The 26,842-nt window shown below is 62.2% G+C and overlaps 13 protein-coding genes across 13 annotated transcripts; 9 read left to right on the forward strand and 4 right to left on the reverse strand.

The window, feature by feature from the left end:
• Positions 1-480: 480 nt before the first annotated feature.
• Positions 481-1,875, forward strand: SPRG_19517 (hypothetical protein; the record flags this gene model as incomplete). Its single annotated transcript, XM_012342379.1, has 2 exons — positions 481-998; positions 1,026-1,875. The coding sequence occupies 2 exons, from the start codon at positions 481-483 to the stop codon at positions 1,873-1,875; spliced, it is 1,368 nt and encodes a 455-aa protein (XP_012197769.1).
• A 776-nt stretch (positions 1,876-2,651) lies between these two features.
• Positions 2,652-4,676, forward strand: SPRG_03596 (hypothetical protein). Its single transcript, XM_012342174.1, has 6 exons — positions 2,652-2,732; positions 2,780-2,852; positions 2,903-3,768; positions 3,814-3,913; positions 3,964-4,195; positions 4,250-4,676. The coding sequence occupies exons 3-6, from the start codon at positions 3,297-3,299 to the stop codon at positions 4,661-4,663; spliced, it is 1,218 nt and encodes a 405-aa protein (XP_012197564.1). The 5' UTR covers positions 2,652-2,732; positions 2,780-2,852; positions 2,903-3,296; the 3' UTR covers positions 4,664-4,676.
• A 9-nt stretch (positions 4,677-4,685) lies between these two features.
• Positions 4,686-7,108, reverse strand: SPRG_03597 (hypothetical protein; the record flags this gene model as incomplete). Its single annotated transcript, XM_012342175.1, has 6 exons — positions 4,686-5,657; positions 5,703-5,777; positions 5,826-5,951; positions 5,993-6,154; positions 6,214-6,599; positions 6,655-7,108. 6 exons carry the CDS (start codon positions 7,106-7,108, stop codon positions 4,686-4,688), a joined length of 2,175 nt encoding a protein of 724 aa, XP_012197565.1.
• Positions 7,109-7,432: 324 nt separating this feature from the next.
• On the forward strand, positions 7,433-9,859 carry SPRG_03598 (hypothetical protein; the record flags this gene model as incomplete). The annotated part of the gene is made up of 5 exons (XM_012342176.1): positions 7,433-7,840; positions 7,891-8,044; positions 8,096-8,907; positions 8,961-9,515; positions 9,559-9,859. The coding sequence occupies 5 exons, from the start codon at positions 7,433-7,435 to the stop codon at positions 9,802-9,804; spliced, it is 2,175 nt and encodes a 724-aa protein (XP_012197566.1). The 3' UTR covers positions 9,805-9,859.
• SPRG_03599 (hypothetical protein) lies at positions 9,823-11,083 on the reverse strand. The gene is made up of 4 exons (XM_012342177.1): positions 11,010-11,083; positions 10,722-10,968; positions 10,453-10,671; positions 9,823-10,405 (listed from the first exon to the last, which is right to left on the reverse strand). Exons 1-4 carry the CDS (start codon positions 11,067-11,069, stop codon positions 9,861-9,863), a joined length of 1,071 nt encoding a protein of 356 aa, XP_012197567.1. The 5' UTR covers positions 11,070-11,083; the 3' UTR covers positions 9,823-9,860.
• Positions 11,084-11,422: 339 nt separating this feature from the next.
• Positions 11,423-13,891, forward strand: SPRG_03600 (hypothetical protein; the record flags this gene model as incomplete). The annotated part of the gene is made up of 9 exons (XM_012342178.1): positions 11,423-12,099; positions 12,149-12,270; positions 12,324-12,765; positions 12,810-13,015; positions 13,062-13,163; positions 13,202-13,293; positions 13,345-13,481; positions 13,522-13,586; positions 13,631-13,891. The coding sequence occupies exons 1-9, from the start codon at positions 11,430-11,432 to the stop codon at positions 13,889-13,891; spliced, it is 2,097 nt and encodes a 698-aa protein (XP_012197568.1). The 5' UTR covers positions 11,423-11,429.
• A 1,065-nt stretch (positions 13,892-14,956) lies between these two features.
• Positions 14,957-15,483, forward strand: SPRG_03601 (hypothetical protein; the record flags this gene model as incomplete). The annotated part of the gene is made up of 2 exons (XM_012342179.1): positions 14,957-15,211; positions 15,246-15,483. The coding sequence occupies 2 exons, from the start codon at positions 14,957-14,959 to the stop codon at positions 15,444-15,446; spliced, it is 456 nt and encodes a 151-aa protein (XP_012197569.1). The 3' UTR covers positions 15,447-15,483.
• Positions 15,484-15,518: 35 nt separating this feature from the next.
• SPRG_03602 (hypothetical protein) lies at positions 15,519-17,503 on the forward strand. Its single transcript, XM_012342180.1, has 5 exons — positions 15,519-16,087; positions 16,134-16,422; positions 16,470-16,581; positions 16,635-17,005; positions 17,056-17,503. The coding sequence occupies exons 1-5, from the start codon at positions 15,537-15,539 to the stop codon at positions 17,449-17,451; spliced, it is 1,719 nt and encodes a 572-aa protein (XP_012197570.1). The 5' UTR covers positions 15,519-15,536; the 3' UTR covers positions 17,452-17,503.
• A 3-nt stretch (positions 17,504-17,506) lies between these two features.
• SPRG_03603 (hypothetical protein) lies at positions 17,507-19,187 on the reverse strand (the record flags this gene model as incomplete). The annotated part of the gene is made up of 13 exons (XM_012342181.1): positions 17,507-17,648; positions 17,695-17,722; positions 17,775-17,844; positions 17,886-17,969; positions 18,020-18,070; positions 18,112-18,183; positions 18,215-18,412; positions 18,456-18,524; positions 18,572-18,601; positions 18,642-18,786; positions 18,838-18,913; positions 18,939-19,057; positions 19,102-19,187. The coding sequence occupies 13 exons, from the start codon at positions 19,185-19,187 to the stop codon at positions 17,507-17,509; spliced, it is 1,170 nt and encodes a 389-aa protein (XP_012197571.1).
• Positions 19,188-19,402: 215 nt separating this feature from the next.
• Positions 19,403-20,122, forward strand: SPRG_03604 (hypothetical protein). The gene has a single exon (XM_012342182.1). The coding sequence runs from the start codon at positions 19,632-19,634 to the stop codon at positions 20,103-20,105; it is 474 nt and encodes a 157-aa protein (XP_012197572.1). The 5' UTR covers positions 19,403-19,631; the 3' UTR covers positions 20,106-20,122.
• A 27-nt stretch (positions 20,123-20,149) lies between these two features.
• SPRG_03605 (hypothetical protein) lies at positions 20,150-23,929 on the forward strand (the record flags this gene model as incomplete). Its single annotated transcript, XM_012342183.1, has 10 exons — positions 20,150-20,237; positions 20,285-20,321; positions 20,362-20,543; positions 20,586-20,719; positions 20,768-20,983; positions 21,029-22,120; positions 22,170-22,501; positions 22,547-22,889; positions 22,941-23,015; positions 23,063-23,929. 10 exons carry the CDS (start codon positions 20,150-20,152, stop codon positions 23,927-23,929), a joined length of 3,366 nt encoding a protein of 1,121 aa, XP_012197573.1.
• Positions 23,920-25,702, reverse strand: SPRG_03606 (hypothetical protein). Its single transcript, XM_012342184.1, has 3 exons — positions 25,293-25,702; positions 24,071-25,243; positions 23,920-24,016 (listed from the first exon to the last, which is right to left on the reverse strand). The coding sequence occupies exons 1-3, from the start codon at positions 25,380-25,382 to the stop codon at positions 24,011-24,013; spliced, it is 1,269 nt and encodes a 422-aa protein (XP_012197574.1). The 5' UTR covers positions 25,383-25,702; the 3' UTR covers positions 23,920-24,010.
• Positions 25,703-26,155: 453 nt separating this feature from the next.
• Positions 26,156-26,791, forward strand: SPRG_03607 (hypothetical protein; the record flags this gene model as incomplete). Its single annotated transcript, XM_012342185.1, has 3 exons — positions 26,156-26,365; positions 26,413-26,460; positions 26,510-26,791. 3 exons carry the CDS (start codon positions 26,156-26,158, stop codon positions 26,789-26,791), a joined length of 540 nt encoding a protein of 179 aa, XP_012197575.1.
• Positions 26,792-26,842: the final 51 nt, after the last annotated feature.

Consider the following 26,842-nt stretch of genomic DNA (forward strand, 5'->3'; position numbering starts at 1 on the left):
CCGTCGTCATCTAGTCCGACTCCGTCGTCGAGCGGCCCGACGCCAGTGCCGTCTTCCGATTCACCGGCGCCGAGTGTGTCCCCCGTGCCAACGTCAGCGTCGCCGTCACCTAGTGTCGTGCCGTCGCCGCAAACCTCGTCTGCGATTCCGACCGAGATCCCTCTTGTCGTGACGGTGGCTCCAGTGACGAACTCGCCGATCATTGATGCGCTCATTTCGCAAACAGACGCGCCAAAGGCGACGACGCAGCACGTCGTCGACAGTCTCTTGGGGCTCGACACACCGGCGCCGACGACCGTGACGGCTGTAGTGACGGCGAGTCCCGACGATATCTCCAAGCTAGACCAACTCCAGAACCTTGGCAAGACGCCGGCGCCGTCGTCTGGCAGCGGGTCGGGCACGGCCCAAGCCGCCGACAACACGCATAGCGACACCAAGAACCGCGCCAAGGGTGACCTCTCGGGGTCGCAGACAGCGGCTATGAAGGCTGCCGTGACGACGGGCACCGAATCGACGACCGAACAGACGATTCGATACATCATCTCGTCCATCATCGGGCTCACCATCGTGCTCATGTCGTTCTTCCAGTTCCAAGCGACCAACCCGTCGTTCGTGCCGCCGGACGCATCGCCCGCGCTCGCGCCCAACTCGTGGGAGCTGCCCGTCTTCATCGGCTTTGTGCAGCTGATCTCGGCGCTCTCGCTTGCGAAATACGCCAAGGTGCCTCAGACGTTCTACATGAACTTTCTCGACTCGCTCTCGTGGCTCAACTTTCTCATCCGCGGGTCCGCGCCGGCCAAGGCGCCGAGCGCCGTCGCTAGCGTCCAGCTCACGCGCCGCGAACTCGCCACCTCGCTCTCGTCGTCGTACGACGCGACGGGCTTTATCCAGTTCTCGCTGCGCTCCAACGTCTCGGAGCACGACTGGTTTGTGCGGCTGTGGACGGCCTTGATCATCGTCGTGGCCGTGCTCCTCGTCGCCGTCGTGGTGACCGGCCTGTTTGGACGCTGGGCGGCGTCGCGCAGCAGCCCGTTCAACACCAACTCGAGCGACTCGCACCGCAAGTCGGCGAGCCTCCGGTCGGTGTCGTACCGCCTCCTTGGCATGGTCGTGCTCGTCGTCTACTTCGCCGCGCTTCCGATCAGCATGATTTGCATGTTTGAGATCCTCGAAGACGCGACAACGACGGGGTTCCCACACACGATGAGTGTGCTCGCGATCGCGACGCTCCTCGCGCTCTACGTCGGCGTCGGCGTCGGTGCGTACAAGCTCATCGATGCGACCGAGGCCGGTCTCTCTCGCTGGGCAACGCGCGCCGTCTTTGGCGTCGTCTACGCCAACTACACGTACCAGGCGCGGCTCTTCCTCTGCGCGACGGCGCTCGCCAACTCGGTCACGGGCATTCTGATTGCCGCGATCACCGCCAACTCGCTCACGCAGCTGCTCGCGCTCATCGTTGTGCGCATGGTGTACCTCCTCGCGATGGTGGTCGTCCGGCCCTTCACGTCGGCGCTCCAGTTTGGCTTTGCCGTCGCGATGGAGGTCTTGCTCCTCGTCATCTTGGGTCTCTCGGCGGGCATGACGGGCGACATCACGGTCGACGCGCAGATCCACCTCTCGTACGCGGTCATCATCCTTGTCTGCGCGTTCTGCATCGTCATGTTTGTGCGCCAGCTCGTCATGCTGTGGCATTTCTCGAGCGCGTGGGCCAAGGACGAGGGCACGCACTCGTCGCGCGTGCCGACGCTGCACGACCACGACGTCGAGAGCAGCATGCACTACACCGTCTCGCTCCCGCGCTCCAACAACTCGAACATCCTCGCCACGAGCCCGATGAACACGATCCGTATCGCCGACTCGGGCGGCCGGTTGTAGGTGCCCAACGTGTCGGCTAAGGCGACGACATATACATTTCAATGTGCTCGACTTGTGTGTGTTGAGAAAACTACGCTACTAGTACAGTGCATGCAGCCCAAGGGTATAAATAAGAGCGCCAATCTTGCAAAACGCAACCTCTCCCCACCAAACTCGGCCAACGCAGGCGACGTCATATACATTTCAATGTGCTCGACTTGTGTGTGTTGAGAAAACTACGCTACAGTGCATGCAGCCCTTCGGCACGTCCGACGGGGCATTGCAGCTGGTCTTATCGAGGCCAGTGGTGCAGCGCTGTCATGTCGAGTAGTAGCGTTAGCACGAATGCCCATCCTCCTACGCATCCTGGCTACAAAGCGTAGCCGCAGTGAGTACCGCCGTCCGCTCCTCTGCAGATGGCGTGGTCCGACCATGACGCCGCTGGCTACTTGCCATGGCAGCTCTGCCCGCGCACCGTTCGTACGGCGCAGCGAGACGCAGGATGCCCTCGATCTATGTATGCTGCATCATGATGCTGCATCGGTCCTCGCTCGGGACATGGCAGCGACCTGGCTCGGCGGCACCCATGCTGGACTCTGGCGCGACAGCGTTGACGCACATCTCGTCCCGCACCCATCGCGCCTGCCTGCGGCCACGCGCCGACGTCGACGATCGATCACTAGCACTGCGGCTGCTACGCAGTTGCCGGCGCTTCTTCGCCAAGGGTAGCTTGTTCTTGGCCGACGCTGAACGTGGCCTTTCTCGCGGAGATTTGTCCGGTTAAAAGCGAAGCAACGAAGTTCGAACTTCGATGCCAAAGGCCAAGCAGCATGTTCCGGCACGATCTGATCGCGAAGGGATTTTCGAACGTGCCAGAGGCAGGTAGAAGAGGTGTGGGCATGGCTCATGCTGCTGCTGCTGGTAGGCGAATACCATGTACATGCGCTGGGAAGACACGCGCATTGGCGGCACGACGCCTACGATCAAGAACCACACGGGTACGACGACGACGAACGATGCGACTTGCGCTCCAATTTGCTTCTTGTAGCAACGCTGGTCGGCTCGCGCATCTTTGTCTTTGGCGGCTACGATGGCCGGCGCAACCACAACAGTCTGCACGTCTTCGACTGCGACAAGATGGAGTGGGAGCGCAACCCGTACGAGCAGCGCGACCGGTCGAGCTTTAGCTTGGCCTCACCGCCACGCTTGATGCCACGCGACGTGCGGCCATCCACCACCAATGACAGTGGCAACGACGACTACCTCCTACTCACATCATCACGAAGCCGCAGCCAGAGCGGCCAGTCGCAGCGACCGTACGTGCCCGCGGGCGCAACGGCCACACAGCGACGCTCGCCGACGGCTGCGTCTATGTCATTGGCGGCTGGCTCGGGTCCGGTCCGCTCGCCGCCAACGACGTGCACATTCTACACGTCGACAGTATGCGCTGGGAAGAGCCTGTCACGAAAGGCGCGCCGCCAGGACCTTGCAACATGCACACAGCCGACTACCTTGCGCACGCTCGTGGCATCCTCGTCTTCCGCGGCGGCAACGGCCGCGAGTACCTCAACGATCTGCACTTTCTGGACATTGACACGCTCACGTGGTCCAAGCCGAGTGTGCGCGGCGTCGCGCCCGAGCCGCGCGCCAACCACAGCTCGGCGCTCGTGGGCACGAAGCTCTACATCTTTGGCGGCTGGAACGGGCGCAAGCGGCTCAACGACCTCTACGTGCTCGAGACGGGGTCGCCCGAGTGGACGTGGAGCAGTGTGCGTGTGCATGGTGACCTCGTGCCGCACCCGCGCGCCGGCATGACGTTTACGGTCGTCCGCGACAAGATCTTTCTCTTTGGCGGGTCGGGGCCGTCGGCGGCGCCGGCCAAGTGCTTCAACGACCTCTTCATCTTTGATCCTCGTACCGCTTCATCGAAGTGACTGCACGCCTCTCACGCTTTCGTAGAGCTCGCGAAATGGACCGACACGCTCGTCGAGCTCGACAAGACGACGGTCGTGGATTGCGCGGCGCTGGACGACGCCAACCCGAACGACACTCCCTCCGAGTCCGCTTGTATCTCTCATCGTTGTCGGTGTATTGATGCTCCGCATGCAGGCCGCAGGTGGTCGTGATTGGCGACGGACCGAGTCGCCGCGCCGGCCACACGTGCGTGGTCTACCAGCGCAAGATGTTTGTCTTTAGCGGCAGCTACGGCAGCGAGTACCTCCACGACATGCACGTGCTCGACACGGACCCGGCGCCGTGCGCCCGCGTCTCGCTTTCGAGTAACTTGCAGTCGTCGCTCGGCCGGTTTTGCAATTCGCCCGAGTTTTCCGACATTGCCTTTGTACATTTTTTTGTTTGTTCGTTTGATTGCGGCGGCTGCTTATAAAGGCGCTAGATTGTCGAGGGCAGCCGCGTCTTTGGGCACAAGATTGTGCTCTCGCTCGGCAGCGATCGGTTCCGCGCGCTCTTCTCGGCCGGCTTTCGTGAAGCGTCGGCGACCGAGATTGTCTTGCCCGACATGCGCCTCGACGTCTTTGAGGCCATGCTTTCGTACTTGTACCGCGGCAGCCTCGAGGCGCACGCGCTCGACTCGATGGACGACGCGATCGAGCTGCTCATGGCCGCCGACGAGTATATGCTCGACCACCTCAAGCAGCTCTGCGAGACGGCGCTCCAAGCCATGGTGACGCTCGACAGCGTGCATGAGATCCTGCATGCGGCGGACCGCGCGAACGCCGCCAGCTGCGCGTCGTTTGCAAGCATTTCCTGCGCAACGCCGCACCTTCGTTTTAGTTATTCGTCGAATTGAATTATGTCTCTTGTCTTGACGCTCACGGCGCGCGGCCGCACACGCTGCACTTGAGCGCGTCGATCGGGTTGCTCTTGGTGCAGAGACGACACTTCCACGCATCCGAGAGACCCGCCATCGTCGCCGTCACGGGTGCGGGAACAAGCTCCTGCGCGGGAACAAGCTCCTGCGCGGGGAAGAGCTCGTGCGCAGGAAAGAGCTCGGGGGCTGGGAAGAGCTCGTGCGCGGGGAAGAGCGTCGCGGCGGCGGACGATGCTGGCGTGCTCAGTGGCGCCGACCCCGTCGGCGCCAACGGTGCAGTAAACAACGGCTCGGACTTGGGCGCCGGTGCCATGCATGGAATCGCCGGCTGCGACGTACTAGTATACGAAATGACGGGCTCGGACCGCGGCGGCGTCGACGACCGTAGTTGCGCTTCGAGGGTGCGGATACGGGCTTGCGCGGCGTCGTACGCGGCCGCGAGATCGTCGCTGGCGGTCGCCGCAATGTCGACGTGGTGCGTCGCATGGAGCGGCGGTGTCGGGTTGCCCATCGGAGGAATCGTGGGATCGCCGTAGAGGTCGTCCCAGAGCACGACGCGGCGCAAGAGCGTCGAGAGGGGTGGAAGGAGCGCGCCCTTGTGGCGTTCGGGCACATACGGTCGGAAGAATGGGTTGAGAAAGTCGCTTTGGTGCGTCATCATGTAGCTCCAGAGCGACGGCGTCCGGCCTGCCACGTTGAGCTGGTGGCGCTCGCGCTCGCAGTTGGCGAGAAACGTGCCAAAGCGCCCGGAGATCGTCGCCTCAAAGATGCATCGGAGCGCGCGATGGTTGAACTCAAAGTGCGTCGGGTACTGTCGACCGAGCTGCCACACGCAGTCGAGAAACTGGAGAAACACGGGCGAGTTCTCGTCGTCTACATGGGTTCTCAGGCGTTTGAATGGCATGGGCGACGTACTCTCGGCCTTGCCAGCGCTAATACGGTCCTCAAACTTGTGCCCGGCCTTGATCCACTCCTACGAGACACGTCGCCACGTCGCGTTTATAAGCAAAAAGCAAACCTTTTCAATGAGCTGCATAAAGCCCTCGAGCGTCCGATAGCGCGGGTCCAAGAGGAGCTGTGCGAGCGCACACACCTACTCGAGACGCATGCAACCTCTCGCTCGTGGGTAAAAGGCGTGGACCTGGGCGGTGCGGTCCCAGCCGTCGCTGCAGTGCACGACGACCGTCTGCGCCGTGCAATGAATCGCCTGCGCCGTCTGCACGGCGGTCGAGAGCACGCGGCGAATGTGGAAGAGCCACTTGGTCTCCTACCGAAAATGAGAAAACTATCAACGTATCAATCACAGACCTCGACGCGCGCGTGCCACGTCATGTCGAGGTCGGGGTGGAGCGACTGAAGGAGCCCGCGCACGTTCTCGAGACTCTCGCGCATCGCGTGGATGTTGGCAATGTCCATGAACGTCACGGTCGCGTGGCGAATGCTTGCACTTTCCGTGCCGCCGCCCTTGAGCTACACGCAGCCCTCTGTCTCAGCGCCAACGCGATCGATCACATATCCAAGGTGCGTACGTTGTTGGCCCGCGCGTTGAGTTCGGGGCGGCAGTCGACGATCCAAACGAGCTGGTTCACGTGGTTGCTCTGCGCGATGAGCAGCAGCATGTGCTCGTCGTCGCTGCTCTGGGCGTTGAAGATACCGCGCTTGGGCTGCGCGCAGCGCCAGAGACTCGCCGTGTTACTCGCGTGCGCCCAGCACAGCAGCGGCATGCGGCCTTTGGACCGAAACTCGGCCACTGACGCCACCTGCGCGTCCGTCATGCGCGACGGCACGGCAAACAACGCTGGGTACGTTGGGCAGAGCGTGAAATTGCGGTTCAGCTCCGTGAGCCGGAACGGACCGTGTCCGAGCTGCACACCCATGGCGGCGAAGTCATCGCGGATGTCGTACAGCGCGTGGCCTAAACCACGGCATAGCTCATAGCCGCTGTAGGTCGCGAAGGAAAAACGAAATACCGTTGAGGTCGCTCGAGACCATGTTGCCGCGGGCAAAGGCAAAGAGGCTCGCGGCAGAGATGCCAAAGCAGTGCCGGTTGAGCGTGAGCATGAGGTCCTGGACGTTGCCGCGGAGGCACCACGTCCGCAGGTTCCGAAACTGGACGAGGAGCTGGGTCGGCGCCGCATTGCGGTTGTCGTACTGGCCATTTCTCTGCGGGTATAGCAGCTTGGCAACAGCGGCCGTGGGCATGCCTTCGTTCATGGCCACCATCAGCATCGGGTGGGCCGTGCTCGACATAGTCTGCGTCGGCTCAAAGCGCAGGCGGTAGTTGGTCAGAACGAGCGTCCCCGAGACACCCGAGGTCTTGCTGTAGCTCGGATACACTTCAAAGACGCAAGCATGGGAAGCCAGCTTGAGCTCGCCGGGAAGCGCCACCGAGAGCGACGCATCGAGCAGCGGTGCGGCGCGCATCGTCGTGGATGGCTCGCTGGCCTTCACCGTCGCTACCGACGGCGGTGGTGAGGCTGGCTTCTTGGGCGCCAAAGCGAGTAGGCGGGCGAGGCGTTCGTGGTGCGCGCACATGCTGGCGCCAGGGCCCGCGACGGGCGACGTGCATCGCTCGCCGTTGCGCTGGACGGACGTACACGTCATGCGATCTCTTTGTGCCAGCTGCTCATTTTTGTGTGTTTATTTTATTTCAATGCGTTTTGAGTTTGGAAGCGTTTGAGTTTTTGTTCTTTGAGTTTGGCAGAGGTCAGACTAAATCCAGCCAAGGGGCAGGCGGGACAGGTCGACATGCCCGCGCTCGTGCTCTTTGGCCGGCGCAGCCGCATCGGCAGCGACGACTTCTTCTGCCCGGCGCTGCTGCAGCTCATCTTCCAGATCCCGTTCGTGCTCACGGCGGTGCTCTTCGTCTCGTCGTACCGGCGCTGCTCGACCATGCAGCTGCACAACCTCTCGGGCTTTCCATTTTGGTTTGTGCTGCTCGCGATCCCGATCCACGGCTTTATGATGTTCATGAACATCCTTGAGCTCCACGTTGCCTCGCAGGGCACAATCATCCGGCACGAGAGCCGCGTGCTGATGAAGCCGCTCATCATGGTCCACTTTGTGTGGGCGGTGGTCATGGCTGTCTACGGCACGGTGGGCCTCGTCTTCCATTACCGCGGCGAGCTCTGTTGGCCCGACAGCAACTTTGTGCTCGTACGCCACCCACCTTTCTCGCTACGACGTCGAACTAAGGTCGCTCCTAGGTCATTGCGCTCGGGCTGCTCGTCAACGTCCTTGGCATGCAGATATTCGCATGCTGCATCATTGGCGGCACGCCCGTGCACCGCCGCCGCCGGCTCTCGAGCGGCAACCTGCGCCGCGACCTCTCGCGCAACGAAGAGCTCGACTTGCTCCATGGTACGCTTGCGCCTCTTGAAGGACGGCGGACGAGCACGTAGTTCGGTGTAGGCATTGACGACCCGAATTTGCCCAACAGCGACTTGTACATTCCTCACCAGGAAAAGTGGGAGCAGCGCTGCCACCAGTGCTGCGGCTGCATCCAGTGCTTTACGTGCGGCCTCTTTGGCGGCGGCGGCACGCGCACGGACGCCATGTCGGTGGTCGCGTCGGTCTTTGCTCGCTTCTTCTACGGCAGCCCCGACTTGGTCTTCTCCGATATCATTGCCGGCTTTATCCTCCTCGGTGCCGTCCAGTACCACGAGACCAACACAGCGACCGAGCATCTGACGATGCGCGAGCTGCGCGCGTCGCGCCACCTCCTCGCGTCCGCGAGCTCGACCATCGACTTTGATCTCGTGTCGATGGAAGAGGCCGTCCGGCCGCTCGACCAAACCAACGAGGCGCTGGACGCGGCGGTGATCGAGCTGGCCCATTACTCCAAGTACGCGATCGGCATCTACGGCTGGATGCTCTACGTGTGGTCGCACCCGTGGCGCGGCTGCCCACAGCTGCTGTTTTCGTGCGTCAAGCGCCATCGTTCGTACGTCCACGGCGACAACTGGCTCCATTTGCACCAAGCCGCCCTGCAGCTCGAGACGTCGGCGGCGGCCGCCGACATTGTGTACGCCGACTTTTCCAACTCCGTGTGCAAGCCGGCCTACTGCGTCATGCTCGACCACGAGAAGCAGTCGGTGGTCGTCGCGATCCGGGGCACGCTCTCATTGGAAGACTGCCTCACCGACGCGATTGCCTACGGCCATTCGATGGACGACGTCGCCGCCAAGTACAACTGCGCCGGTCGCGGCGCCTTCGCCCACCAAGTAATCGTATCTTGATTGTTTTTTGTGGGATTGACGTTTCTTGGGATGTGTAGGGCATGCTGCAGTGCGCCGAACATATCATGGACGAACTCGCGCGCTTGCGAGTGCTCGACATGCTTCTCAACCCGGACGCAGCGCCGGTGCCCGAGCCGTTGGCGGTCAACGAGTGCTACCCGGGCACGTACGCAAGCTATAGCCTCATCGTGACGGGCCACTCGCTCGGCGCAGCGACCGCCGCGCTTCTGTCCATCTTTCTCAAGCCAAAGTACCCGCGCGTGCGCTGCCTCGCGTTCAGCCCGCCGGGCTGCCTCATGTCGCCGAGCTTGGCGCAGGCGTCGGCGACGTTCATCACATCGGTCGTCCTCGGCAAGGACATCATTGCGCGCGCGAGCTTGCTCTCGATGCAGGACCTCCGCGACGAAGTCCTCGAGCTCATTGGGCGCAGCAAAGTGAGCAAGGCTGCCATCATGCGGCAAGCGCTCTCGTGGAAGAACCCGCGGGACCTCCTCCACGCAGCCGATGACGTTGCGACATCCTCGTTCACGACGCAGCTCACCAACTACAAGTCGATGCTGCAGCAAATCCAGGACCACGAACCCATCCACGAGGTACTCTTCTTGACTCTGTGTTTGGGTCTTACAGCGCGTCTAGATGTGGCTGCCGGGTCGTGTCGTCCATCTCAAGCGCCAAGTCCGCTCGCAGAAACGCGGCTTTTGCATGTGTTGCCGCCCAGGCACGGGCATCTGCTGCACGGACCGCACCGATTACGACTGCGCGTGGTCGGATGCGACCAAGTTTCTCAAGATCTACGTGAGCCGCACGATGCTCGACGACCACTTCCCCGACAAAGTCCACGCCGTGCTGCAGGACCTCGCCAAGACCAAGAAGCAGACGTAAATGCAAATCGTGGAGGTGTTTTATAGCTTTGTTAAATAAGAGAAATCCCATGCACACTACTTCATGCGCGGCAAGGACTGCGTGCGGGGCGGGCCATGCGCCACCGCGTGCGGATCAAGCGCGACCGAGTGCGAGTTGGTCACGACGACAGAGTTGGCCGGGCTCTCGGGTACGGCCGAGCAGCCGCGGAGGTCCACGACGATAACAGTCACATTGTCTTCCGTCCCGTGGCTGATGGCGTGCTTGCAGAGCGTCGCGGCGGCGGCGTCGGCCGTCGCACACTTGGCCGCGAGCTTGGCTGCCTTGGTGTTCGAGACCACGTCCCAGAGCCCGTCGCAGGCGAGGATCAAGTACTTGTCGGCGGCCGTGAGCACGTGAACGGTCACGTCGGCGTCGGCCGAAATGATCGGCTTGAGGGATGCATCGCCGATCGCACGCGACATGCTGAGGATGCCGTTGACGCGGGGCACGTCGACGACGCGGTTGAACGGCCACATGCTCAGTGCAAACTCGGGCGCCCGCTGGCCGTAGACAAGACCCGTGACTTCGCCGCCGGCAGCTTCGATGCGCTGGCGCTCGGCAGGCACCTCTGGCTTGTGGTCTACGCAGTACCGTCGGTGTGTGATGAGGGTGCATGTGTCTTGGTACCTTGAGAGAGCGGCAGAGCGTGGATTTTGCCGTTCGGGAATTCCTTGACGAGGACGGCGCGCGAGTCGCCAACGTTGCCGACGTATACGACGCCGTTGCGGACAATCGCGACCAAGCACGTCGAGCCGTCTTCGATGCCGGCCACCGTGCGCTGGCGCACGGCGCCGTGTCCGAGCGAGAGGGTCTTGCAGTGGTTCGAGAGCGAGCAAAAGTCGGCGTCTACCTCGAAGATTCTAGCACCCACCAAGGAGGACAAAAGTACAGTGTACCGAGCTCGTGGATCCCCTTCTTGATGGCGTCTTCGATCGTGCATTTCGCCGCAAACGGGCCGATCGCCTCGGCGCCTTCCATGTGGCTCAGAATCTTGGGGAAGATGTACTCGGCGGTGTAGCGCGACGCGCGCTCGCCGCCATGGCCGTCAAAAATGCCATAGCAACCCAGTTCTTGGACCTGCCCCGTGCCGCTAAAGCCATTGAGCGTGAGCCGGCCCTTGTAGCCGCCAATGTAGTACGCGTCCTACCGAGGCCATGAGCTCTGCCTCGCCTCAATTGCCTCACCTCTTGGGTTCGCTTCGGGCCCTTGTCGGTCGCGACGCCGGCGGCGAGCTCCGTCGTCATGCTGCGGCTGCTGCAATTGCCAAATGGTCCAAGGTACGTTTTTTTACCGGATCGGCTGGCAGCCTATTTTTATTGCCGAACAGTGCTTTTTAATTCAAGGGTGGACGATTTTAAAACAAAACGAAGGGGCACGTGCGTAGATATGCAGGCACAAGCACACGCGACGCATTGTATTACACGCTGTCCATTGCATTTAAATACGTGCATTTTTATAACGGTGCCTCTCAATTCTCGAAACAGCAAGATACACCGCGGAACATCCGGATGATAAATCGACGCGATGGGATTGGCTATTTATCCGTATTCCCAGGATGTATTATCCGAACAGTGACCGGACAAGTGTAGGCCGGAACAAAAAGCATGGACGACGACCGCGACGTCGTCCAGTCCGGCGCGATCTTCCGCATGAAGCAAGCGGACCTCCGCTGGCGGAGCCCGATGCCCATGAGCATGCTCAAGAAGAGCTCGATAGGCGCGGACCGCGAGCTGCCTCCGGCGACGCCCACCAAGGCCCAGGCGAGCGCCGGCAGCTCGACACCGCGGAGCGCGTTCGACTCGCTGTGCCTGCGCAGCCCGCTGCCCAAGGTACTGCTGCAGAAGCTACAGGGCTCAGCGCAGAAGGCCGGTGCGACCAAGTCGCCGTTTGCATCCACGATAAAGACACCACCAACGCAGAAGAAGATTAAGCTCGTCTTCAAGCCCGCGTCGGCGATGAAGCTGACGCCAAGCGAAGCCAAGCCAGTGGCGCACTCAAGCACGATGGTCGATCCAAAGTACGAGACACCGACCAAGGCGATGCGGCCATCGGTGCAGACTTCGGTCGAGACAAAGACGCTGATAAAGGACAGTACACCGCTCGGCCTCTCGGACCAATTGGCGCTTCTGCAGCGCCAGAAGCTACAGAAGAATGGCACGACGTCGACCGTCAAGCCTGTCGCAGCTGCAGCGTCCATGCCATCGACAACGATCGAGTTCTTCACCACGCCCGAGAAGACCAAGACGCGCGATGCAACGCCAAGCCCGGCACAAGGTACGTACATCTCATCTCTCATCGCTTGGCGCTCAACCAAGGACTGTAGCTGCGGCCTCGCATGCGGTTGCCGAAGCGATGGCGGCGGTGCCAATGACGCCTGTGCCAATGACGCCGGCAAAGCCAGACGAAGGACCGACCAACTCATTCTTGTCGCCGCCGACGGCGCAGGTCCATACACCAGTGACAGCACGGAAACGAACGCATCGGTCGCCAAATCCGAGCGACGTCGCACCGCGGTCCGCAAAGCGCACGCTGCTCGTGTCGCCAGCGAGCGAAGCGAGAACGTTGCCAGCGCCACTCACTCTCAAGGCCGCGACGCCAATGAAGCCCAAGACGCCACCAGCAAAGGCGAAGGCGCCAATGACCAAGCCGCCGCGGACCCGGCCAAGCCCAAGACGCCCAAGCCAAAGACGCCCAAGCCAAAGACACTGAAGATAGCACCGCGTCTACCAACACCGGTTCGCATAGCGCATCCCTTGACACCTCTCGAGGCGATCCAAGAACCAACGCTTCTGCTTCCACGGCCCAAGACCCCGAAAAAAGGGACGAAATCGAGTGCACCCACGCCGCCTGCTTCGACACCGACCGACAAGAGTGCAACGGCGCTCGGTCCGTCATTGCCTCTGTCGCGCCAGCCGACGCCGGTTAAGTCGACGACCAAAGGTACAACCCTGCTCTGTTAAAGGGTGCGTTATCGAGATGTCTAGGACCGACGCCGCGCCGTATGAGCTCGGTTGTTGAGCCGGAGCAACCGCCGGTGGAGCGTGACGACGAAGACGCCGCTTTCGAGTTTGGCGGCGGCAGTGCTGCGTCGTCCGAGGTCGAGGCGCTGCCGACACCACCGAAGAAGCCTGCGCCGATTACAGTGGCCACACCTTCTGTGGCCAAGGCGACGCCGACAAGCTCGCGCAAAGTAGGTGCATTGTGTACGCCTTTCATTTCGTATACCAGCGTCGTAGCGACTCAAACGACCCGACGCGCGGGCTGGGGTCGCTGCCGCGGAGGCGAGCGACGACGATTTGCCCATGTTGGCCACCTCGAGCCCGGAGCGTACTGCGGAGGTACCGTGTGCAGTGATGGCATCAGGGTCGCGAACTAGGAGAGTGCTGAAGAGGTCGTCGAGCATTTCCAGATCAAAGACAGACGTGTCGAGCCGTTGGCCGTTGGTCAAGCACTTTACCTTCCAAAGCGGTATGCGTCTTGACTTGGCGCGTACTTGGAAGAACGCTGTGTAGCTTCAAGTGGTGACGAGAACGATGACGAGGATGATGACGAGGACAAGGACGACGACGACGGCGCGTCACGCCGCATCAGCGACGAGTTTGCCAAGGAAATGCGCGGTCTCAACGAGAGCGACCTCGTGGTCGACGACAAGACTGGTACCCTTGTCATGATCGCCGTGGCTTGAAAAGTGTCTAGTCGAGCTGCACAAGTGGAGCGTCGTGTGGCCGCCCCGCATGAAGAGCGCGACCAATATCATTCTCGTAGCTCAATGCATCCATGGAACCAGTTGTCATGCGGCCTGTAGACCGTGCGCGGGTGCAACGGCAGCAAGGACGGGCCCGTGACCAGTGTCGTGTACAAGTCGTACCAGTCGCCGCGGCACTTTTTGTCGACGGCCGACGACGAAGTGCATTTGGTCGGCACCATGGCCACCAAGTCGGTGCCGATCCCGTCCGTTCGCGCGTTCTTCAAAGCGGGCATCCCGCGCATGTGGCGCGCCAAAGTGCCAAGTCTTCTCGTCGCCTCGTACGTTATCGCATCTTCCGATGGCACGTGGAAGAAATAGGATGTCTTGTAGGGACAAGGGCGAGGGCAAGAAGCGCGTCATTAGCTCCCTCGGTGCCTTTCTGGACGCGCCACCAGAGAGCGACGCGTCGTCCGAGGACGAAGAGAGCAGCAGCAGCAGCGAAGACGTTGAGAAAAGTGACCTGGACGAGGACAATGAGCAAGCAAGCAGCGCGAGCCTGGAAAGCGAAAGCTCCGAGAGGTAGCGACGAGTATGTATGTACCAGCATGTGAACGTTGTGGTGTATAGGTCGAGTCCTCAACGTCGACGCGCGGCCCGTGTCTCGGCGGTTCGCAAACAAACAGCAGTCGTCCCCAAGGTTCAACACCCACGAGCTCTGGAGACTAAGCAACCAATAGAAACGAGGACGTCCACGCAAAGACGCCGCACCCGCCGCGGCCGTGGCTCCTGTACGTCACCCTTCAAAGGACAACCGCGTAGCGTTCTCTTGTAGCGCGCCACGTCCACGCAAAGACGCCGCACCCGCCGCGGCCGTGGCTCCTGTACGTCACCCTTCAAAGGACAACCGCGTAGCGTTCTCTTGTAGCGCGCCAAGGCGAAGCGGCCGCTGCCGAAAACAAAGTGCGTTGCAGTACCAGCTGTGTCTTTTGTGTCTCATGGTAGATGCACAGGCCAGCAGCAGCACCCAAAGTCAAGGTGGAGAAGACCGACAGCGATGCATGGACACCAGTGCAAGTCGCACAGCTCAAGCAAGCCATCCAAATGCTACCGGCGAGCACGCCCGAGTACTGGGCCAAGGTCCGTGCTCTAGTTTCCACTTGGACCGACCACGTGGTAGATTGCTCGCGCAGTCGAGGGCAAGACGGGCGACGAGTGTCAACGCAAGCAGTTTGAAGCGCTGGGGTCGGCCAAGAAGGCGAAAGCACCCGCTGCGACCGGGCGGCTCCAAGAAAAGCTCTCCCGCGCCGGCACGATCAAGCGCAAGATCCAAGTGCGTCAGTTTGTCCACGATGTACGACGACCACCTGGACCTCTTTTTTGTTGACACGTGCGATGTAGTTGGAGCAAAAGACAGCCGACGACGTGTTCACGCCGCGCAAGCACATGCCGGCGACGGACCTCGACGCGCTGTCGTCGCCGCAGTCCAACAAGAAGCTCAAGCGCACGTACGCGTCGAACGACGGCAGTAGTAATGGCGACGACGACGACGACACGCTCTTCTCTCCGATTACGTTTGGAAAGCGCAACGAAGTCGACTCGTACATCAACCAGCTGCACAAGCAAACGCGAAAGCCTCTCACACGAACGGTGGCGCCAAAGCGACCGAGCGACGACGGCCGGGTCCGCAATTGTTTCAATGTATCAAGGCAGGGTTATATATGTTTCTGCGTAGACGTCGATGGCGATGGAGGCCAAGGTCGGCGCCCACTCGCTCGTGGGCACGATGACGCCGAACGGCACGACGCGCCTCCGCCTCTCGCGCGACAGTGATTTCAGCGACTCGGTGGATATTTCGTACGACCTCGACCATGCCGACGACTCGTCCGACGACGACGACGACGTGGAAGCGAGCGACTTTGCCGAGGACAACTAATCATTTGTCACATACAGTTGTCGCGTTGTTAACTCGATTCGACTTGAGAGTGAAACCACATTGATCGGAGGGCTCGTGTATATTTAGGCCATGGCGACCGACGTGGTGTGGCGCGGCCGGCAGCTTTTGCCGATCCTGGCGCCGACGCACGAGCTTCTCGCGACAAGCGACCATGACGTGGCGGTCCGAGAGGTCGCGACGCCGTCGTACCGCCTCGTCTTCTCGGTCCAAGGCAGCGTTGACGGAAGCGCCGTGGTGCGATCGCTCTCGACGGCCGAGATCGCAGCCGCCGTTCAACGGTACCGGGCGCATCCGCACGAAGCGAATTCGGCCGCCGACCGCGCGATGCAGCGCTGGATCACAAAGCACAAGACGCCGCCGCGCGACGACCTGATTCGATGGTTGCTGGCGCGCATGGTCCTTCTCATGAGCGAGCCGCCGACACTCGTTCTGCTCAGCGAAGTTGGGCTTTCCAAGGCCCACGTCACGCGCAAGCAACCGCTGCCGTTGACGCCCCGCACGATCGTGAGTCCGTTTGCGGATGGCGACGACGACGAGCCGCTGCCGCCCTTCTCGCCCAAGAGCGGCGCGGCACCCGAAGACGCGAGCGACGACGACGACGAGGCGCCGCCACCCTTTGCGTAGACTGCTCGTCCTGCGCATGTGCTAACAGGATATTCCTTGTAGAGAGAAAGTGGCACCCTTCGAACCTGCCGCGGTGCGGTCGCAACGCAGTACCGTCGTCGCGTCGTCGCGCTGGGCAGACGACGCGTGGCGACTTGCGCTCGAGCTGCGCAAGTCGAAAGCCGACGTCGAGAAGGCCAAGGAGTTGCGTCGGCGCCAAGAGGTCGTCGCCACCGCGCGCAAGCAGTCGCTCTTGGCGTCGGCGTCGCGGCTCCGGACGTCGGCCAAGACGGACAAGCGCGACAAGCGGCTCGTCAAGGACGCGACGCACAAGGCGATCGAACACCACGAGGCGCGTTCATATCGCTTCCACGAGGTCGTCCTCATCCTTGGTTGTAGATGGCCGCGTACATTGAAAAGCAAACGCGGCGCGAGTACATCCAGTACATGCGCGAGCACGAGCGCACGACGCGGCTGCTTCAAATCGGTCAGCGCCGCCACGGACAAAAAGGTAGTCCGATCTTTCAAAGTGTCAATGTGTCAATCTGTCCATGGACCACGCAGGACCGCACTTGGGCCCGGGGCCGCTTCCGACCGACGTGTACGCAACGGCACGTGACGACGACGACGACGAGACCGAGCCGTTTGTGTACGACATCCATGGCCGCCGCCACGCAGTGACGAGCGCGGACGAGGTCCGCGCCAAGAGTGTCTTTGACGCCGCGATGCGAAAAGTGCAGCGGATCGCCGCCAAAGCGGGGCGCCACCTCGTTGCGCTCTTCCGCCAGCACGACGTGGATCGCAGCGGCACGCTCAACTTGACCGAGTTTGCCGCCGCGCTCCAGAGTCTGCACGTGCAGCTGAGCGCCGATCAACTGCACGCGCTCTTCTCGTTTTTTGACGCAAACGACTCGGACGGCATCGACTATGGCGAGGTACGACGAATGTGTTTGGAGAAGAGAGCGTCTTCGGATGGGTGACGTAGCTGCTCTGGAGCTTCTTCAACCGCCGAGCGTTCCTGAAGAAGTGGCAAATGGCGACTGAGAGCCTCTCGCCCGTGGAGCTCCACGCGCGCTTTTACGCTGCGGACCGGGCGCGCCGGGGCGCACTCTCGGCCCGGGACTTTTTCCTCGCGATGCAGCAGCTAGGGTTTCGCTTCTCGGACCTTGACGAGACGCTGCTGCTGCACAAATTTGACGCCAACGGCGACGGCTTCATCGACTTTGACGAGTTTCAGCGCGCGTTCCACGCCAACCATGCACCCGCCGCAAACCCAGCACGAGCTCCAACGCCGCAAGGTAGCATGACGTCCCTCGAGTCGGAGCTGCAGGCGCTCGAGGCGCTCCAATCCAAGCTGCAACATCTCCTGCAGCAAGTCTAACCAAGCATGGTCCAAAAGTATCAAGTTCTCCACCTACTACGATACAAAACGGCCTTCATGGCGGCACGGGCACGGGCTGGAGGGTGTTCAAAGGCCAGCGCGGCGCGTACTTGGTCGAGGCTGCGTCGTCGCGAACGCCGCGAACGTAGCGCTCCATGCCCGCCCACGCAATCATGACACCGTTGTCCGTGCAGTAGCTAGGCAGCAAATCAACGGTTGAAACGTGCTTGCCTCACAACGTACCGCGGCGGCGGGTACACTGCGCGAAGACCTACGCCAGGGATTGGGTGTGCATCGAGTCTCGTAGAGGCAAGTGATCGCACCGGTGGCGCTCGCAAGCGTCTCCATCTCGCGTCGCAGCGTCGTGTTGGCAGCCACGCCGCCGCAAACCACCTAATAGCCGTGAAGCACGAGGCCGCCAGAAATCGCGGTACCAGGTGCTGCAGCGTTGGGTGCGACGCGGTGGTCATCTCGCATGCAAGCTTCGTTCGCGTCACAAGGTGTGCGATCGCCGTGCGCTACAGCATTTGCCACATAAGCAACATGGATGTTCGCTAGAGTGTTCTACTTGAAATGCGGCCGCGAGGTCGTGCTTGGTCGTTGGCGTCAGCGGTTGATGCTACCACATGTGTATGACGTTGCTGTTCACGCTGCTGCTACCTCGGCAATGAGCCGCATCATGGCGGTCTTCAAGCCCGCAAACGAAAGTCGCAGTCCTACGCCGAACGCCAACTCGAAATGCATGTCTCGAGGTACAAGGTACCTTGCGCTTCTTCTTCTTCATCGGCTCCGTGAGGCGAAAGACACGGTCGTTGCCGAGGCGCGCGGCCGCCTCGACGAGTGCGCCGCCATGGAGCTTGGCACGCTCGCTCGTGAGCTCGAGCATACGCGCGACCTTGTCAAAGGCCTCGCCGACCGAGTCGTCGACCGTGCTTCCTAGCACGTCGTAGCTGCCCACGTCCTGGCGACGATTCAGAGCCGAGGCCATAGGATGTAAATTGTACTTTGGCGAGAACCAACGAGCAGTGGCCGCCGGACACCAGGAGCACGAGAAAGGGAAAGTGAACGTCGTCCTACGCATCGACCATGGTGCACAACATCCGTTCTGCGCAAGACGCACGTTCAGAAGCCGGGGCACGAGCGCGTGCGCCTACACGGCTCCATAAGCGACATCAGCGAAGAAGCCGCACCTCCAAGTGGTTGATGGCCAGAAAATCTAAGTTGTGGCGGGCGACGAGGTCCTTGGCCGCCGAGAGACCGACGTTGAGGCACGGTGCGAGGCCCGGGCCAGACGTCACTGCCACTGCGTCCAAGGCGCCAAAGCCATCAAGGCCGCTAGATGCCAAGGATATATAGTGCATGGGTGTTGCTGATGCACGCACGCACCTTTGCTCGATGGCGGCCTGTAGCACGAGTGGGAGGTTCTCTTCATGCGATCGCGCGGCGAGAGCAGGTACAATACCTGCAGATGTCGATGAGCAAGCTACAGTAATACCGGCGAGTGTGCCTGCCTTTCCACTTTTCCAGCAGCGCCCATTGCGACGAGACGACCTCGCTGAGGATCGCGCCGTTCGAGTCGACGATGGCGACGGCCGTGTCGTCACAACTGCAGACAAGTTGTCCATTTATTGCTGAGTCACGATGACATACCTCGTCTCGATGCCAAGCACGTACTTGGTGCGCGCCGCGGTCGCAAACGGGCGCGCGGCCAGCAATCGGGTGGTTCGTTTCAACATCTCCGACTCTGCCATCACCATCATTCTTTCCATGCCTTGTGCACAGGTCCTTCCATACTTTGTATTTATACTAAAGAGCAATATCTTATCTAACTCGAGCAGTATCGAAACAGACGGTTTTGTGTATCAAGTGTGGGAGGGAACAATCTTTCCACACACATTCTGGAAAGTTCGACCTGCCAGATTGCCGCTCGTGCCACAACGATGAGCATATATCAACGTGCGGCGTCCTCATCAATGGGACCTCGCGAGAGCCATGGACCTTGGTCCGCGCTGGTAGCAGGTGCGCCTATAGCGCGCGGTGTCGTGACGTGGCAGCAAGTCTGTTTTACGAGCTAGCCACGCTCATTGGCTCGTGCGAGGTTGGAGTTTGGCAATCCGTAGGACAATCCGTGCCTCGGCTGGGACACGCCGTTGCGGATCTTCATTCTGCAATTATTGCCCATGACGTCCCCCGACGCGGAAGCCATTCCGAGCGTCCTGCGCGACGTGTATCTTTTTCCTCTCCTCGCATCGTTCCAGGACGGTGTCGACCTGCGCGTCCGAGCAGCGTTCGCGTCGTGGCGGCTCGTGCAGCGGCGCGTGCTCGATCTGTGGTGCCCGACGTTTGGCTGGCTCGCGCCAAGCGAGGGCGCCGCTGCGCCGCTTCGCATAAAGCAGAACGCCCACTGCTCCATTGTCCACTGCGATCCGACGGGCAAGGTTGAGGCCGTCCGTTCGGCCGTCTATGACATGCTGTGGCAGCCCAGCTACGTCTTGTATGCGGCGATTGCGTCTGGCGATATCGACCTCGTGCAACGTCTCGGCCGCTGCCGCCCGGCACTCTTCTCGCAACGAGCGATCGACGTCGCCGAGCACTATGCGCAGCGAGATATTGCCGCGCTCGTAGCGCGCCACGTCAAAATAATGGATCCGTAATCGAAACCGATGACTGTTTATTTCCTCTTGCACGCAGTCGTCGCATGAAGCGGCCGCGCCCGGACGCAAACATGGCCGAGGTTGGGCACCCCGAAGTCGAGTACGCGCTGCAGCTGCACGCATCGCACCTTCGTAGAACGGAGCTGCTTCCAACTCGAACGTCTCACGCCTGCTCGTAGGCGCCACCAAGTCCAAGCGACCGCCGGCCAAGAGTATGTACATGTTGTGCGAGACTGCGTGACACCAGGGTGTAGAGGCCCCGCCAGGTCAAGGAGCATCATCTGCGCGTGGCCAACGACAGCGTCCACGTCTCGTTTCCCAAGGCGCCGCGCTTCCGAGGTCGGCTTCCGGACGCAGGCAGCGCGAAGCGGCAACGCAGCCAGATTCACGCTGGCATCTACGTACTCCGCAACACGCGCACGGGCCACGCCTTCTTCGGTGCGTCCTTTCTTGGATGTTGCAAGATGTGAACGGGTGTAGGCTCGACGTGGGATCTGGAGAATGCCAAGAGCCAAAACTACCAAGACCTTCTCGACGGCAAGCACGTCAATAGAGCCATGACTCGCTCGATGCGCGCCTACGGCGACCGCGACATTGCCTTTCAGATCCTCCAGGTACGGCGACGCCCGCTGCACGTACGAGTGCCTCGATGATTGCTGTAGACCATCCCCACGGGCAAAGAGATCCAGTTCCGAGAGCTCGAAGAGGCGCTGGCCCAGCGTCTGCAGTTTTACGTGGCGCGGGCACAGCGCACGCACGCGCGGCGCCTCTTCCGACGGTGGCAGCATGGGTACTTGCGCTACGCGCTGCCTCTCTGGTGTGCCTTTGTGACCGCGCGCAGATCGATCGAGGCGATGGCCGCGGCGCTCGAGATTCAGGTAGTTGGCGTCAGCATCGCGCGTTGGCGTCGAGTCCGCGTGTAGCGAGCGTGGCACGGTCGGCGTGGGCGACGAGCGGCCAACGCGCGTCGCCGATTCGTCGCGGCTCGGCGGTTGCAAGGCGTTGCGCGCGTCTTCCTCTCGCGTCGAGCGCTTCTGCAACTGCGTCATGACCGCGCATCACGGACCCTCCAGCACGCGGCCCGAGGCTTTGTCCACTACAGTAGATTCCAGCGCTATCGGCGGTCCAAGACAGCGGCCGTGCTGCTTCAGCGCGTTTGGCGCGGCCACGCGGGGCGCCGGAGAGCGCAAGCGATGCGCTTGCACCGGAAGCGGACTGCCGCCGCCCACGTTTTGCAGCGAAGTCTTCGGCGTTTGGCGGCCTCGTGCCGCTGGGCCGCTCGCCGCCGGCATGAGCGCGAGACCATCGGTGCGCTCCAACTGCAGCGTCTGTGGCGTGGCGTCATTGGGCGTCGGCGCGCCGCCATCGACAGCGACAACCGGACGCAATTTCGCCGCTTGCATCGCGCGGCGGCTGCGATCCAGGCAGCGTACTTCGCCTACCACGTGAAAAAGTTTCAGTTTGTAGCAAAGTCCGTTTTGCAGCGCAAGCGCAGCGCGCTCCAGCTCTCGGTCTACTGGCGCAACTTTGTCGCGCGCAAGTTTGGCTGGGCGGCACTGCAAATCCATTTGGAGCACAAGACGGCGACACACCTCCAACGCTGGCTTCTACGTGCGTCGAACCAACGGCGCATTCGCCGCGGCTGTCTGCAGTGCAAGCGGACGCGCCGCGCGATTGTCTTGCAGCGCTACACACGCGGGTACCTCGCTCGCCACGTGCTCGTACCCGCTGCCAAGCACCGCGCGGCGCTGAGACTCGCCGCCAATAACATCGGGCGGTGGTATCGCCGTCTCAAGTGGGCGCGACTCGTCTCCTTTGTCCTCCGCACGCGCGCTGCGACACGCATTCAAGCAACGTTCCGGGCGTTCTGCGTCTATCGGCGTTTCCAGGCGGGCAAGGTCGAGTGGCGCCAAGCCCGCGCCGCCGTCAAAATTCAATGTCAATTTCGCATCTACCGCGCCAAAATGCTCTTTCCGCCAACGCCTCGACGTGCTTCGCGCCGGCGCCTGCGACGAGTGCCGGAACGTGCTCGCTACGCTCTACTCGATTCCACTCGCCCTCGAGCTCTGCGAGAGTTGCTATGCCACAATCGCCGACGTCACGGGGCTTCTCGTGCGAGACGTCATACCCATCGAGGTCTATCGGCACCAGCGCAGAATGGCCACCAAAATTGCAGCCGCGTACAAGGGCTACGCGCTGCGCCTCTTGCGCCACACGCCAGTCTGCGATGTGTGCAGCACCCGCGCCGAAGCGCGCATCTGCCTCGAGTGCCCACGCACGGCGTGTCACTCGTGCATGGCGACGATCCACGCGCTGCCGTACAATGCAAATCACACTGGCTGGCGCTTTGCCGACCATACGCGGCGCACGGCCGCGGCCACGGCGCTCCAAGCACGGTATAGTCGCCGGTGGATCCAGGGTTGGGTTCATAGTAGGGCTAGGGTACGGTGCTTTCTGCAGCGAGCGACGCTTCAAGGACGCCGCGACGCCAAGCGCTGCGCGGCTGCTACCACGCTGCAAGGGTGGTGGCGCGCACGCTACTCGCGCCACCTCGCGCGGCTGCTGCATGCAGAAAAGGTCGCCCACGACGCCTTGTGCGCAGCCGCTGCGAGCACGATCCAGCGCGTCTACCGGGGCCTGCACGGGCGCCGCCACGCCGCCTGCCGACGCCAGCAAATCGCCGAGCAGCGCCGCTTTGATTGCGCCGTCGTCACCGTGCAAGCCCACATGCGCGGGGCCTTGGCGCGTCGCCGCGTCAACGCCGAAATGGCCCAGCGCCAAGCGGTGCAGCACCATTCTTTTCTATCCACTCTCACTTTCTGCTTCGTCTTCTAGGAACACCAAGCGACCGCGGCATTGGCGATTCAGTGTGCTTTTCGCCAGCACCTCGCCCGACGCCAGAGTTGCCACGTATGCTCCGTCAATTATGCTCCGATGGGTCTCAGTGGATGCGATAGCGGCGCCGCTTCCTGGCCGCGCGGCGGATCCAGTGCATGGCGCGCGTCTACTTGGCCAAAGGCGCGCTTCTCGCCTTGCAGCTCGAGTACGAGCGCCAAGTTCAATTGGCGATCGAGCAAGTCAAGCATCGAAGAAAGGTGCGCAACGTCACGCGTATCCAAGCCTTGTACCGCCAGCGCCGGGACTTTCGCCGCGCCGTCGCTGCGCGGCTCGCCAAAGCCCGCGACGCCCGGCGCCACTGGGAGCGTGTGTGCCAGTTTGTCGAAGCCCGCTGCGCACGCATGCTCCAGCGCACGTACCGACGTCGGTACGCACTTTTATGCCGCATGGCGACGCGGCTGCAGGGCCTCGTCCGACGTCACAACGCCCGGCGTGACGCAGCGATTCGGCACGCCAAGGTCTGCGCCGTGCGGCGTGAGACGGCGGCCGTCACGCTGCAGTGCTTTGGTCGGTGCATTATAGCGAGGCGGATAATCACTGCACTGCGCTTGGCAGCGGCACCGCTTGCACGCGACGCATGGACCGCCTGCGTGGATGCAAGCAGCGGGTACACGTACTACTACAACGTGGAGACGGCCGAGACGCGCTGGGACTGCCCGAATGAGATGAACAGCAACAACGACAGCGCGCCTGTGGAGAAGGTCAAGACGGACGACAAGGGCGGCGTCGATCCGGCGACCGGCGACTGGGTCGAGTGCTGGGACGAGACGTACAGCGCCTACTACTACGTCCACTCGGTGACCGGCGAGACGTCGTGGGAAGCGCCGACGACGTCCCAATCGGCGTACGACTGGTACCATGACGAGAACGGACACGTTGTCTACTACACACCCGCCGCCGCCGACGACAACCAAGCGACTGCATAAGCTCGTGGTCTTAGCGTGGTTTAAATGCTGCGATTGCAGGCGCGTGCGCCGACACCACGGGATTAAAACAACATAACGTGGCTACCCCTATGCAGACAGAGAAAGTGAGACGAGGCCACGACAGGATTCAGTGCGACGCACGTGCGACGAGTAGCGCGCCGCTTGCTGCGCCTGCGCTTGAGCCGCCAACGACGACGCGTAGTTGCGCTGGTGCATCTGCGTTTGGCGCGCCGCGTCCGCGCGGGCTTGGGCCTGGGCCAGGTTCTGGCGCACTTCGTCGTCTTCGCGCTGGCGCTGTTCGAGCTGCGCCAGCGTCAACGTCGCACCAAACTTGGAGCCGCAGCTGGGGCAAAACTTGGCGTTTGGCTTGCACTGGAAGCCGCAGCTCGGGCACGCGCTCGGTGCCGCCGACATGGCCATCGGCACCGGCGCCGACGCCATCGCAGAGACCGGCGTCCCGCACTTGTTGCAAAACTTGGACGCGGGACCGAGCGGCGCATAGCAGCCGGTGCACGCCGTCGGTGCCATTGGAAGTGCGACAGGCGCCGGGATCGGCGTCGGGGCCGCGGTTGTGGCGGCCGTCTTGGTGCCGCACTTGGGGCAGAACTTGGCACCGGGCTTGAGCGAGAAGCTGCATGCCGCACAGGTCCCGCCGACCAGCGACGTGGCGCTAGCACCAAGGCTCAAAGCCGTTGCGAGCGGCGGCGGCGACACTTTGGCCGAGTCGACACGCTTGAAGCCGCACTTGGGGCAAAACTTCTGCGCTGGTTTGCAGGGCGCGTGGCACTTCTCACACGACGCCTCGGGTGTACTCACGTGCAAGTTGGACATGCTCGCTTGGAGCATGGACGTCTGCTTCTGAAGGCGCGCCGTCTCGGCTTCAAGCGCCTGGGCGCGCATCTGCTCGGCGCGGAGCCGGGCCTCGTCGGCCTTGCGTTCGGCCTCTTCACGCTGCAAGCGCGCCTCCATGGCCGCGCGCATGTTTTCTTCGCGGCGCTTTTCTTCTTCGCGCAACCGGCGCGACTCTTCGCGCTCAAGGAGACGCTGCTGGCGCAATCGCTCCTGCTCCTTGAGGGCTTCGGCCGCGGCCATGGCCTTTTGCCGCAGTGCTTCGGCGGCAGCCTTGGCGTGCATCGCCTTGGCCTCCGCGGCCTCGCGCGTCGCACGCGCCCGCTCGGCTTCGGCGATGTGCGTGGCACGCATGCGGTCCATCTCCATCTGACGCTGGGCTTCGAGCAGCCGCAGGTTCTCTTCTTCGCGACGGCGGTTCTGTTCTTCCAAGAGGCGCGTGGCGGCTGCGGCGTCCTCGCGCATCTACGGGTTGCATGGCCCCATGTGTCGTATGGACGGCAAAATACAATACCTTGAAGGCACGTTGGCGGGCTTCCTCGGCGTGGCGCTCGGCTTCGGCGCGCTTGGCGTGGGCCTCACGCTGCCGGGTTTCGATCTCCATGCGGTGGGCCGCTTCCTGGGACAGCCGACGCTCTTCCTCGGCACGGTGCGCCTCTTCGAGGCGAAAGCGCTCCGTCTCCTCAAAGAGCTTGGCGGCTTGGCCGCATCCTGCTTGGCAGCTTCCGCCATCTCACGGGCGGCGACAGCTTTCCGCTCGGCCTCGACACGCTGGCTGCTGATACCAGCGACCGGCACGGACGCGGCGCCAAAGAGACCGCTGTCTGTGCCACACGGTGCGCCGCACTCGGGGCAGAACTTGCCGCCTTCGTCGCGCGCGCCACACTCGCCGCAGAACCCCATGCTGCTGCTGCGTCGTCGACGGTGAGTACAAAAATGGCTCCAATCTTCGTCAACGGACCAGCCTGTCACATACTAAAGCCAAGTCAACAATGTGGGCCAGGGCGCCGACCAAAGACACGCCCATGCGCGCGCTGGTTCCCGTCCCTCATGCCTCCTCATGTCATGTTTCTCGGCACGGCCATCCATGCGTCATCATGCGGCATGCATCGCCACCGACTTGCACGCATCCAACATCGATCTGTCAAGTCCACCGAGCGCTGGCCGGTCGCGCGAGAGCGATGGGGCGGCCGCGTCCGGTCGATGGATTGATAGTTGGCACTTGATACTTGCGGCTACTTGGATGGGCAGCGGCCGCGGGAGAGCGCCGCGTAGTCGCGTGGCGTGCTTCGACCACACAGCCGGCGGTGTCCGGATGCGTCCGGATAATCACGGGACGGTGAGTTTTGGTATTTTTGGTTGGGAAGGGGGTCGACGATGAGCAGCGCGTGGTCCTTCGACGAGGTCAGCAGCCTCTCCAAGAAGCTCCATGCGACGCTCCAGCAAGAAGACTGGCGCAGCAACGTATCGACCGCCAAGGAGCTCCAAGGCATGCTCTCCAAGCTGCAGTCGTACCGCCCGGACCACGAGTCGCTGGCCAAGACCAAGCTCGGCGTCGCCGTCAACAAGCTGCGCAAGCATACCGACGTGTGCGTGAGCTCCTACGCGGGCATTTGACCAACCGCTGGAAAGAGGCCTTGGATGTCAAGCCATCGGCGCCGGCCAAGCCACGCGCGGCGAACGTACGTGAAGGCGATCGATACCAATTTGAGGCTCATATCGATGACGTAGGAGATTGCCGACTCGACCAAAGCATTGGACGCGGACCAGAAAGAGATGGCACGAAGCCGCCTCGCCAACTCGTATGCAAAAGAGAAGGCCAAGCGCGATGCACGGACGAGTATCTACCTCGACCAGCCCGTGACCAAGACGAAGCGCGGGAAGGCGGCGCCCAAGCCGACCTCGATCATCACACGCTTCACGACGCCCAGCGCGCACAGGCCAAGATCGTGCGGTCTATGGCGCCCACGAGCAGCAGCGCACGCTCGACATCATCGCACTCGAGCTCGCTGAGCCGGCCGACGATGGCGTCCCGCCCGTCGTCGGCGCCCACATCGCGCGCCC

The sequence above is a fragment of the Saprolegnia parasitica genome (assembly GCF_000151545.1).
Source record: "Saprolegnia parasitica CBS 223.65 unplaced genomic scaffold supercont2.9, whole genome shotgun sequence".
In the NCBI taxonomy this organism is placed as follows: Eukaryota; Oomycota; class Saprolegniomycetes; order Saprolegniales; family Saprolegniaceae; genus Saprolegnia; species Saprolegnia parasitica.

Coding starts and splice junctions, on each gene's coding strand:
- SPRG_03602 (XM_012342180.1), top strand. CDS start 15,537: ATGGCGACCGACGTGGTGTGGCGCGGCCGGCAGCTTTTGCCGATCCTG. Junction 16,088..16,133: donor GAGGCGCCGCCACCCTTTGC/GTAGACTGCTCG, acceptor TATTCCTTGTAG/AGAGAAAGTGGCACCCTTCG. Junction 17,006..17,055: donor ACGGCATCGACTATGGCGAG/GTACGACGAATG, acceptor TGGGTGACGTAG/CTGCTCTGGAGCTTCTTCAA.
- SPRG_03599 (XM_012342177.1), bottom strand. CDS start 11,069: ATGACGACGGAGCTCGCCGCCGGCGTCGCGACCGACAAGGGCCCGAAG. Junction 10,969..11,009: donor GCCCGAAGCGAACCCAAGAG/GTGAGGCAATTG, acceptor TGGCCTCGGTAG/GACGCGTACTACATTGGCGG. Junction 10,406..10,452: donor CGCTCTGCCGCTCTCTCAAG/GTACCAAGACAC, acceptor GGTACTGCGTAG/ACCACAAGCCAGAGGTGCCT.
- SPRG_03596 (XM_012342174.1), top strand. CDS start 3,297: ATGCGCTGGGAAGAGCCTGTCACGAAAGGCGCGCCGCCAGGACCTTGC. Junction 3,769..3,813: donor CCTCTTCATCTTTGATCCTC/GTACCGCTTCAT, acceptor ACGCTTTCGTAG/AGCTCGCGAAATGGACCGAC. Junction 3,914..3,963: donor CCGAACGACACTCCCTCCGA/GTCCGCTTGTAT, acceptor CTCCGCATGCAG/GCCGCAGGTGGTCGTGATTG.
- SPRG_03604 (XM_012342182.1), top strand. CDS start 19,632: ATGACGTCCCCCGACGCGGAAGCCATTCCGAGCGTCCTGCGCGACGTG.
- SPRG_03606 (XM_012342184.1), bottom strand. CDS start 25,382: ATGGAGATCGAAACCCGGCAGCGTGAGGCCCACGCCAAGCGCGCCGAA. Junction 25,244..25,292: donor CCCGCCAACGTGCCTTCAAG/GTATTGTATTTT, acceptor TGCAACCCGTAG/ATGCGCGAGGACGCCGCAGC.